Here is an 11,769-nt window from a genome sequence, read left to right as displayed (position 1 = left end):
GGGCGCGGGGAGCGGCGCGGGGGGGGGGGGGGGGGGGGGCCGCCGTAGCGCGAGCGCCGCGCGCTTTCCGCGTGTGCGCGGCCCGAAGCGCGGCCCCGCCGCCGCCGCCTCCGCCCGCCCGCCGCGGGGCCCCGCGCCGCCGGCCCCCCCTGTCCCCCTGCCCCCCGCGGGCCGCCCCAGAAACTTCCCCCAAAGTTCCCGCAGGCCGCAGGACCACAACATGGCCGCCTCGGCCCCGCGGCCTGCGGGAGCGCGGCCGTCGCCGCCGCCTTTCGGCCCTGCGGTACCTGTTGGAAAGGGCCGTGGCCCGCCCGTGGCCTCGGCCGGCGGAGGGAGGGAGGGGGCTGCGGCCTTTGTCCGGCCCGGCCCCGCGCGGGGTGAGCGGGTGGTTTAACTGCCCCGGGATTGTCCTGAGCAGTTCGGGCTCTGAGTGACCTCTTGGGCTGTTTCACCTCGGCTGACGCCGTTGAGGTTGGCCCCAGAGCAGGGCCTGCGAGGCTGAGGTTGTTCGTAAGGTGAATTCTCAGATTTTGGTATGGATTAAGGAAAATTAGTTCTTGTTTCCATCATAGCTGCAATGTCTGGCAGTGCCTCCACCATCTATTTTGTGTATTTCCATAGGGAAAGTACAAGGTGTATTAATACCACCTTCAGGACCAAAGCACTTAGCACTAAGGCTTAAGCGGGAGCTGCTGCTCTGAGGTGTCATTGTTCCTGCCCAAAGCCAGGACGACCCTTTCTAAAACCTACAATAAAGTAGATTCTGTAATCTTCCTAGAAAGCCTGTTCCAATACCCAACTGCCCTTCACCCCCCCCCCCCCCAAGTTTTCCCTAGCATCTAAACTGTACTTTGGTTGTGAATTTCGGTTTCTTTGTGCTGTGTCCACCAGATCCAAAGAACGATTAATGAGCATCAAATTCCACTAACATTTTACAGACTGAGTCATTTCACATAATATTATTGTTTTTCTCCCTAAAACTTCATTTTTCTAGACTAAACAAATTCTCAGAGGCCTCATGATCTCATAGGCCATATTTTCTAAACCTTTTGTCATTCTTAGGCTCCCCTGGACTCAACTTTGCATTCCCTCCCAGGTCTGTATCCACTAATCAGGTTAATTAGGTAACGGATCTGAGCATGGCATTTGCAGAGTCAGCACCAGCATCACCATGTTGGTTCAGGCTCCTCCTGATCCCCTGTAATCCTCGGATCCCTTTCAGTGCTGCTCCCTGAACAGCTGTTCCCCCGTTCTTGACAAATTCATGGTGACTTTTTGATTTGTCACTTTTTACGTCACCTCCCTCTCCAAGGGCCGAGATGTCAATAGTTTATTATCTTCCTGCACTTTGCAGTTAAGATGAGCAATTTTCTGTCCATGGAGCCACCCTTCTCCCCCTTCCTCCAGTCAATGTTGATCCATCAATGCCATGATTATTTTGTTAAAACACACCAATTATTTAAGGATGACTCTGAGTGGTCTCCTGAATCCTGGCAAAGGCACTTTCTAGCCTCAGTGTAACCATGTAACCAAATGAAATCAGGCCTCCTTCAAGTTCTCCTGTGTTAATCAAGATTTTAAATGGTGTTTCCAACAGTTTCCTCCATCTTCTGAGTGAAAAGTGGCCTGAAACACTTTTCAAGAGCTCTTGGTCTCTGAGTTCTCCATTACCATCAAGGTTTGTGCTTGAGTTGCCTCAGGAGGTTTCTCCTGTCTCCCTGCAGTTACTCTTTCATCCTTTCTATATTCTGGGAGAAGTATTTGTGGAAGAAGAACAGGAATTTGTTGAAGGGTCTGTCAATATCTTCTGAACAACTTGCACGACCAATGGTTTGGATCGAAATGCGCAAATGAAGAGCAGATTTAAAATTCACAACTGATTTTTGCAATATATAATATATATATTTTCAAAATATGATATGATACGACACGATATGATATAGTATAATATAGTATAATATAATATAATATAATATAATATAATATAATATAACATAAGTAATTTTTGCATTATATTTGCTCTGCCTTCTTTTTCACCTTCCCAAACACTTCTATTAAAAAAAAAAAAAAAATCATTAAACCACAAACTGACCTAACTAATCATTAGTGAGAAGATCATTTCCCTCTAAAGAGACCAGGTAAGCTGCTGTGAGATGCTGTTATGCTGCAAGTGTAAATGGCTATAACTATGCAGGAAATTACAGACCTGGTTGTAGCCAGGAGAATAAGTTTATTCTGGAGCATTAGTTTGTAACATGTGACTTTTTGGATGTTTTTGCCAAAATTGGCATTTTTTATTCAGTACAAAATCACCTAAAACTGAATTTACAAATCATCTCAAATCAAAGCAAAAAATCAGAAATTAATTTTTTTTGTGTGTGTCACTGTTTCCATGAGAAAATTCCATGCTAAAATTTGAATTATCTTTCTGTAAAGTTGTTGACTCCAGAGGTAAAGACATCCAGTCTGCAAGTAGAAACATGGGACTATGTCAAACCAGAAGTGACCAGCACAGGATGGTCAGTCTGAACAGCCCACACTGAACTTCCAGAGTGATGCTCAAATGCTGAGAAATGGTTTGAAAACTGGGAATGAATGTCCTGCAGAGGAGGAGGGTCTGCTTCTGATGTCAGAGACCTGTAGTACTTCAGGAATGTTTTCCTGGACCACCTTCTTGAACCGAAGTAGATCAGGACATTCCTGAATAAAGGCAAATCACACCAAAGTCCATCCTGGGTGATTGACTTCTCACCTTCCTGGAACAGGCAGTCAGATATATGTTCCTTTCTCATTCCTTTGTGCTAAAATTCATGGGGGTTGGAACATTAGGAGATTCCTTTCCACATATTCTGCTCTCAGCCTGGTTCATTTAACCGTGCAACAGCCCCACAGTCATGAGTTCAGAGGAAGGGAAATTAGGACTGTGTGTTGTAGTCATGGCATATATGACCAGTAATATTAATACATATTTTTGTGGCAAAATACCACAAACCACATTTTTGTGTTCTGTATCTGGTGTTTAAAGTGTCCTTCTGCCTTATTTTATATAACTTTTGGGATGAGTGGATTATTGATCTATAGAAGAGGTTTGTGCTTGGTTAATTTTATAGTTTGTCCTGGGTGATCCTGTGGTTTGTCCTGGGTAAAAATTGATTTATGTGTCAAATTCAGTATTGATTGCAATGAAACATTTAGAGCTTATTAATTTGGGAAGATGAGGATGAGGAATTTAGGATTCTCGTTGAGTCGGTTTCATCTGTGCTTCAGTAAAACCTTTGGCATAGCTGCAGCATCTTACCTGGTCCCTGATAGTGAAGGGGGTGACTACATGCACCCAACTTGTATTAAACACAAAACACAGGTAAGAGGATACAAGAATGACTTCCAGGGAGCTTCAGGCATCTATCCCAAAGCAGGAGCTTACACTGGAGTTGTCTGGACTCCCTTGGTAGTCAACAGAAAAATGCCGGGACCTTTGGGAGCTCCTTTCTAGGACGTGTTCAATCAGCATTCTAAACCAGAAAATGTATTTCCTCATCTAACACAAAGGAGATTATTCACAGATTTGGTGCATAAAAATAAATGGAAATGTCTATTTGCACTTAGAACACACTGGCACAGGTTCCCCAGAGAGGTTGTGGACACCCCATCCCTGGAAGTGTCCAAGGCCAGGTTGGACAGGGTTTGGAGCAACCTGGGATCGTGGAAGGTGTTGCTGCCCATGGCAGGGGGTGGAACTGGATGGGCTTTAAGGTCCCTTTCATCCCAAACCATCCTGAGGTTCTATGAGATACCAGGTTTTAATCCCAAATAACAGGAATGGTTGTTCTGTTAATGCTGTCTTAGGACACTTTGCTCAACTGGGCCTTCAAGGGTTGCTGCCCTGAAAGGCAGAAGACACAACCCTGAAATCTGCCATGTCTGGTCCCTGGCTCCCTCTGACCCAGGACTGGGCTGGACAGAACACACTTTGTGCTCTGAACACTAAATGCTGCCTTTCCCAAGCCCATCCTGTGAGAAATCTGCAGTTCCCACTGGCTGTGAGCTTGGAGCAAGCTGGAAGGAGGGAAATGGAGCTGCAGATCTGTATCTGTTGCCTGCCATGAAGGTGTTGGCGGTTTTTACGTACTTGGAGATGGCCCATGCATTCCAAGTCTTGGACTTTGCGGAGGCCTTGGGGTCTCCTAGGACTGTGTCAGCTTTGGTCAAAGGGTCTGCTCACAGACTTGCTTGCCCCCAAATTCTCTGGGAATCTTCAAATGGCTTCTGGGAAGACTTCTAGTAAAATAAGTTCAAAATCAGTACTTTGCTGGTTTTTTTGGTCACAACCCTCTCAGTTGCTGAGTCTCCCTGGGAATGGACTGTAAAAGCTGGGAGCACCAGCCATGTCCTGGGGCTGTGTGTGGAAGCAGTTTTACCCACTCCAGGGCTGCAGGGAGGACCATCTGGCAATGGTTAGGTTGTTATTATTCGCTGTGTCCATTGATTCTATCCCAACCCGATGCTTCGGCGTGAGACAGATCCTCAGGCGAGCTCGTGAGTTCCTGTCTGGGAACTCCCCAGCCTTCTCCTCCTCCTCCACAAACACATGCAAAAAACTCACTGGGGTTTTCTGCCCCAATTTTGTCTTTTCTGCACGTTCCTGTTAGCCCTCCATAGCAGACTGGTTCTAGAAATCATCTTTCAAGCCTCCTGCTCCTGCCAAGACTGAAAAATGAGTTATTGTGGGTTTGAATTTTTTGTAAGTTGTGTGTCAAACTCAGGTTTTTCACAATTTTCTTTATGCTTCACTTCACAGAATCAGAGAGTCCCAGGAAGGGACCTTAAATCTCATCTCATTCCACCCCCTGCCATGGGCAGCGACACCTTCCACTATCCCATGTTGTTCCAAGCCCCGTCCAACCTGGCCTTGGACATTTCCAGGGGTGGGGCAGCCACAGCTTCTCTGTGCAGCCTGTTCCAAGGCCTCACTACCCTCACAGGGAAGCATTTTTTTCCCAGTATCCAATCTAGACCTACTCTCTGTCAGAGGGAAGCCGTTACCCCTTGAATGTATCTGTAGTCTTGTAGCTGTGGTATTCCCTTCCATGTACTTCCCTCGGGTACTCCAGGGTAACTCAATGCCTTTCAGGAACAGGCCAGAGCCTTCAGGACTTGCCAGAGCCCAGGCTGGCTGCTGGCTCGGGGCTAGGAGGATAGATGGCCAGTCCGGAGCACATGGAAAAGCAGGGATTAAATGCTAAGCGAGGAGTTGTGTGTGGCCAGCCCCACTGTGGATGGGAGATTGTCTTTGAAACAGGGAAGTGGTGGAGTCCTGAAAGGATTCAAAATTGTGTAGATGTGACACTCGGGGAAATGGGTTAGTAGTGGCCTTGGCAGTGCTGTGTGTGAATGGCTGGATCCATAGTCTCAGAGGGCTTTTCCATCCTAAATGATTCCATGGTTCTGTGAAAGCACTGCTGACCCCCCATCCCCCAAGGCACCAGTGCGGACGTCTCCAGGCCTCCAATGTGTCACAGAGCCCCCGGCAACTCCCTCCTCCTCTTCTTCCTCCTTCTCCTCTTCCTCCTTCTCCTCTTCCTCCTTCTCCTCTTCTTCCTCCTCCTCCTCTCGGGCCGAGGGGAGCGGGCCGGGCTCCGGCCGCGGTCCCGGCGAGCGCCAGCAGGGGGCGCGCCCCGGCAGCCAGCGCGGGGCCTGGGGGTGCTGAGCCGGGCCTAGGGGGGCTGAGCCGGGTCTGGGGCGGCTGAGCCGGGTCTGAGGAGGCTGAGCCGGGTCTGAGGGGGCTGAGCCGGGTCTGGGGGGGCTGAACCGGGTCTGGGGAGGCTGAGCCGGGTCTGAGGGGGCTGAGCCGGGTCTGAGGGGGGCTGAGCCGGGTCTGAGGGGGCTGAGCCGGGTCTGGGGGGGCTGAGCCGGGTCTAGGGGGGCTGAGCCGGGTCTGAGGGGGCTGAGCCGGGTGTAGGGGGGCTGAGCCGGGTCTAGGGGGGGCTGAGCCGGGTCTGGGGGGCTGAGCCGGGTCTGAGGGGGCTGAGCCGGGTCTGGGGGGGCTGAGCCGGGTGTAGGGGGGCTGAGCCGGGTCTGAGGGGGCTGAGCCGGGTGTAGGGGGGCTGAGCCGGGTCTGAGGGGGCTGAGCCGGGTCTGGGGGGGCTGAGCCGGGTGTGGGGGGGCTGAGCCGGGTGTAGGGGGGCTGAGCCGGGTCTAGGGGGGGCTGAGCCGGGTCTGAGGGGGCTGAGCCGGGTCTGAGGGGGCTGAGCCGGGTCTGGGGGGGCTGAGCCGGGTCTGAGGGGGCTGAGCCGGGTCTAGGGGGGGCTGAGCCGGGTCTAGGGGGGGCTGAGCCGGGTCTGGGGGGGCTGAGCCGGGTCTGAGGGGGCTGAGCCGGGTGTGGGGGGGCTGAGCCGGGTCTGAGGGGGCTGAGCCGGGTGTAGGGGGGCTGAGCCGGGTCTAGGGGGGCTGAGCCGGGTCTGAGGGGGCTGAGCCGGGTCTGGGGGGGCTGAGCCGGGTCTGGGGGGGCTGAGCCGGGTCTGAGGGGGCTGAGCCGGGTCTAGGGGGGGCTGAGCCGGGTCTGGGGGGGCTGAGCCGGGTCTGAGGGGGCTGAGCCGGGTCTGGGGGGGCTGAGCCGGGTCTAGGGGGGGCTGAGCCGGGTCTGGGGGGGCTGAGCCGGGTCTGGGGGGGCTGAGCCGGGTCTGGGGGGGCTGAGCCGGGTCTGAGGGGGCTGAGCCGGGTGTAGGGGGGCTGAGCCGGGTGTAGGGGGGCTGAGCCGGGTCTGAGGGGGCTGAGCCGGGTCTGGGGGGGCTGAGCCGGGTCTAGGGGGGCTGAGCCGGGTCTGGGGGGGCTGAGCCAGGTCTGAGGGGGCTGAGCCGGGTCTGGGGGGGGCTGAGCCGGGTGTAGGGGGGGCTGAGCCGGGTCTGGGGGGGCTGAGCCGGGTCTGAGGGGGCTGAGCCGGGTCTGGGGGGGCTGAGCCGGGTCTGAGGGGGCTGAGCCGGGTGTAGGGGGGCTGAGCCGGGTGTAGGGGGGCTGAGCCGGGTCTGAGGGGGCTGAGCCGGGTCTGGGGGGGCTGAGCCGGGTCTAGGGGGGCTGAGCCGGGTCTGGGGGGGCTGAGCCAGGTCTGAGGGGGCTGAGCCGGGTCTGGGGGGGCTGAGCCGGGTCTGGGGGGGCTGAGCCGGGTCTGGGGGGGCTGAGCCGGGTCTGAGCAGTTCAGCGAGGCCTGGGGGGGGGGGGGGGCTGAGCTGGGTCTGGGGAGCTCAGCGGGACCTGGGGGGCTCAGCGGGACCTGGGGGGAGGCTGAGCCGGGACGGTTTTAGGGGAGCTGCACCGTAATGTAACTCATGGGTTCCACTGTAGAGGAGTGAGAGTCCCTGCTCCGTGCCCTGTGAGTGACCTCCTCCGCCGTGTGCCTGCCACAATTCCGCGTAAATCAAGGAAACCCGGCCCTGCTGAGTTTCCAGACGAGAAAGATCTCTTGTATTTCCCCACCTGTTATCAGAAAGTCTTTGGAGCAGTTTGCACCTCCCATGGCACGGGATGCAGCAGGGCACGGGCAAAGCCAGGAGGCATGCTCCGAGTCACGGCTTGCCCTTTGGCTCCAGTTACTGCCAGGCTGGGACTGGGAATGAAGGAGGATTTCTGATTTCCTGTTGTGAGCACTGAGCTGATGTCCCTTGCCCATCACACCTTCTCCGTTTCACACAGATCCGGATCATCTCCTCCACCACAAGCACAATCTGCGAGGTGACCCTGGCACAGCCTCACGTTACTCATAGGTGGATTCTGGATGAATTTCTCTCCATGGTTACAAAGCAGCTGTGGAGCATGTGGAGCATGTTCTTCCTGACCTTTTGGACAAGATGGAACTTGCAGTTGATTACTGCAGTATCTTTCATTGTGAGATTCTCCTACAGTTCTTTCTTAAAACAGCTGAATTTGACAGCATTGAGAAGGCTCCATCCTTGCCTGTGCTCTAAGGAAAAAGCGAATGGATCTTTGCCATCACTGGCAGTGTTTTAATGTGAAATCCTAGGATGACTCTGGGATGGCCAATCCCTTGGGCTTCCCTTTGGGGAGCATCTAAAATTTGGTAATTTTGTTTGAGGTTTTGGTCTACATTGAGAAAGATATTTCACAGCTTCACAAGTGTTTAACAACGAAAACAGAAACAACACTGTGGATTTTACAGGAGTAGCATGGGAATAGAAAATATCTCACTTTTCCACCAATAAAATAGAAAATTTACTTTTATGAGTCAAGAAAACCAAGTTGTGTCAATGATACCTGATTCGTGTATTGCTCTTAACTTAATAAATCTCATTTCATGATGATAAAATGCCTCCTAGAGTGCACTTTTGAGAGTAATGATTATAGCAGCGTTTTTAGGAGGCAGGAGGATGAGGTAGAGCTTGCTCCAGGTGAATCTCAACCTCTGAGGAGCCCATTCCAAGTCTCCAAGGAGAGGAGAGCTTGCAGAAGGCAGGCAGGCAGCCAGGAGCACAACAGGCGAGCCCAAAGTTCAAGTGACCCTCCCTTTCCCGTTCTCCACCTGCATTTTTTCCTTCTTTCTGATAAGCTGTGGTTTCTCCCTCCTGCGTTCCTTGCCATGAATCAGGTTACACACTGGAGGCAACAGGAATTCCCAGGGTGTTTCTCAAGCAGCTGGGAAGGGGCTGCACAAACACAACTGAAGAAACATTCCTTGAAGAATTTTAATCTGGATTTAACTCGGTTTGTTTTAAACAGATTAAAAAATACGCCATTTATTTTATTAAATTTTGAAATTTCTTGAACCAGGGAATTTTTATGGCATACCATCATTTTGGTTTATTGATTTTTCACACACTTAAAACTCATGACTGCTTCAAAGATTCAGATAAGTATCATAAGTAATATCAAATTGAGGCATGTCCTCTTCAAAAGTTTTCTTTCCTTTACTATTGGCAAATTCATAAAGCAAATACAGATGACTTAATCACTACTTTTTAATTCAATGTTTTCAGAAGGTGTTTTTTTTTTTTTAGAAAAACTGCTAATGATTTGAAACAGGAAAGCTCTTTCTGAAAACTCATTTCAGAAATACCTCGCTTTTTGCCAAGAGCAGAACAAATATCTTGCTTTCATCTTAGCTTGTAGCTGTAAAATTGCAGCTTCCTGTGCTCATCACTGTACATATTTTCCATTTGTTGTGAACCTGCTATCAGCATATATAATAAAATATATATGAGGTAATATTTGGGAGTACCAAAGGCAAGTGGGAGACAGGTGCTGGATATACATTTCCTTAAAAAACGTAAATGACTATAAAAATTAAAAATGTGGGGGATTTGATGCTTTATTTGTGTGGAAGATACTTTACAATAATCACAGGAATGCGAAGAACTCCACTGGATGCCACCTGTCCTTTGCCATGGGCTGGCACATCAGTACCTTCCATGCTGGAGTAAATTTTAAAAGGAAGTTCTTAATTCTAAATACCACTTCCCAAAAACAACCACCCGCCCCTGACTTCTCGTGCCCCCGTTCCCGGTGAGCGGCCAAGGCACCGGGCGGGCCGGGGTGGCGGCGCTGCCGCTGCCCTCGCACCGCGGGCAGGGCGGGAGCGGGGCAGGGCCATGGCGGCTGCAGGACCGCCGGTACCGCCGGAGCCCAGCACGGGCCCATCGGCCCCGGGGACCGGGCCGCGAGGGCAGCGCCCGTGAGGGGACCCGCCATGAGGGGAGCTGCTGCTGAGGGGAACCGGCGCTGAGCGGAACCAGCCGCTGCCATGGCGGCCCCGCACGCTTGGCTCCCTCCCTCTCTGCCAGCCCGGTGCCCCCCGGTTCCCCCCGCCGCTCTCAGCCCCCGCCCCGAGGCAGGCGCCCCGCCCGAGCCCCCGCGTCCCCTCGGCGCGGCCCCGCCGCCATGGCTCCCTCACCCCCTCCCCCGCACGTCTCGCGCGGCTCGTCGAGAACGCGCCTCCTCTCCCCTTTCTTTCTTCCTTTTATTTTTTTTTTTCCCTTTCCTTTTTTACTATTTATTTATTTAATTAATTTTTAAAAAACCATTTTCCGCCCTTCCGCGCTCGGGCGGCGGCAGCTGCGGAGCGAGGCGGGGCGAGCGCTCCCGCCGCCTCCCCGCGCCCGCCCTCCCGCCTCAGCCCCAGCCCGCACCCGAGCCGCCCTCACACACCCACTGCCCGCCCGGCTCCGCATCCCGCCGCTCCCAGCATGGTCATCAAGGTCTACATCGCCTCTTCCTCCGGCTCCACGGCGGTAAGCGGCGCACGGGGGAAACTTGTGCCGGGCGGGGGGCGGCCGGTCAGCGTGGGGAGAGGCCGGGGCAGCCGCGGTCCCCTCACGGCGCCCGGCGCTGTGCGGGCGGTGCTGCGGCTGCCGCCGACGGAAAGCGGCATTTCCTCGGTGATCCCGCACCCCTCGCCCTGTGCTGGGAAGGCAGAGCCACCAGTATTTGGGGGGTTTTTTTTGTTATTCTGGAAGTTAAATTCTAAATGTGTCTCCCGTCATTCGGTTTTGATGAGTTCATTCGTCGTTGATTGTGGCAGGCGTGTGTGGCCGCTGTCCCAGTAGCCTCCGGTTCTTGCCCTGTTGGGAATACTGGATTTCGCTTTTCGTGGCCCCAGTGTGTTGTAGGCAGAGCTCGGACTGTGTTTTTCAACGGGAAAATAAAGAGGTACACAGAAATAGCGGGATTTGTGCCTAGGTTCAGGTGTAGCTCTGTGTCCTCAGGATCGTCTGGTTTCTGTTTGATCCGTGTGAGAGATGCTCCGAGGCTGAAATCCGGGGGATTTGGTTGCACTTGGTATGGATGTGCTGGAGAACTACAAAATGCCAGAGACTCAGAAAATGTCAGCTATTGCAGTTAATGATCAGTGACTTTTACTGCGAGATAGAGAGTCTGAGCTGTGGCTGTGTGATGACCTTTTCCTGTCACTGTTCGTGCTTCAGGTCCCCAAACTTTGGGAGGACAGGGACGTACAGAAGATAAAAACAAACCCTCACTGCGTTTTCCTTCTTTGCTTGAGTGCAGCCACTGATCTGTAGGCTTCAGCAGATCAAGCGCCAGTTGGTAAGCTTGGGGTGATGGGCTGCAGATGGCACAGGAGCCTGTGCCTCAGGTGTCCCTGCTGTCCCTCCCTTCCCGGGTCATTTTTGTTAAATTTGATGCCAGTGCCGACAGTGCCGGTGCCGGTGGTGAAAAGCAGAGGATTATTTGATGCTGATCTGGGGAGGGTCTTGAAATCCTGAGTAGTTCATTCATAAAAGGGATCCAAAGGGATTTCTTATGGGTTCATACAGAATGATCATCTGGAAGGAAAGCAGCAGATTGGAAAAGTAATCCTTTCTTTCTAATGCAGCTGTTAATAGGTTTCAAGTTGACTGCTTCAGTTGCTATAGATTTTTATCAGTGCCCTCTTCATGGCACCTATTGATTTCTGTCTGTCTGGTGATACTGAGCTCCAGGGGTGCAACCACAGATCTCAATCCCAACTGTGTTTTTCTGGTTTTAAGTTAAGTTTTTAATCATTAGCTTAGTGTTTTTTACAGTGCTGCCTCATCCTTGTGTGGGTTGTACATGTTACAAGGCTCCAGTCTGACTAACTGCTGCCTTTCAGGCTCCTCTGTGCATCCCTGCTTGTGGAATTTGAATGTAGCGTTGGTGTAGTCTGTTTTTTGGGGAATTCGAGTGTAATGTGCACATAATTGCCAATTTTATGACGTATATATTTTTATATATCTACACACATACACTCATGCCTGTGTCTAAAGCTGGAGCAGCTCAAGGGAT

General features: G+C 52.5%; 1 protein-coding gene across 1 annotated transcript in view; it reads left to right on the top strand.

Annotated features, from left to right (window-relative positions):
- Nucleotides 1-10,097: 10,097 nt before the first annotated feature.
- Nucleotides 10,098-11,769, top strand: part of SH3BGRL (SH3 domain binding glutamate rich protein like) — a 30,380-nt gene continuing 28,708 nt past the window's right edge. Inside the window, exon 1 of the mRNA XM_032123916.1 lies at nucleotides 10,098-10,235. Coding sequence (XP_031979807.1) covers nucleotides 10,191-10,235 — 45 coding nt within the window. The 5' untranslated portion in view covers nucleotides 10,098-10,190. The remainder of the gene's footprint in view (nucleotides 10,236-11,769) is intronic.

The sequence above is a fragment of the Corvus moneduloides genome, chromosome 14 (genome assembly GCF_009650955.1).
Source record: "Corvus moneduloides isolate bCorMon1 chromosome 14, bCorMon1.pri, whole genome shotgun sequence".
In the NCBI taxonomy this organism is placed as follows: domain Eukaryota; kingdom Metazoa; phylum Chordata; class Aves; order Passeriformes; family Corvidae; genus Corvus; species Corvus moneduloides.
This window is presented reverse-complemented; position numbering and strand designations above follow the sequence as displayed.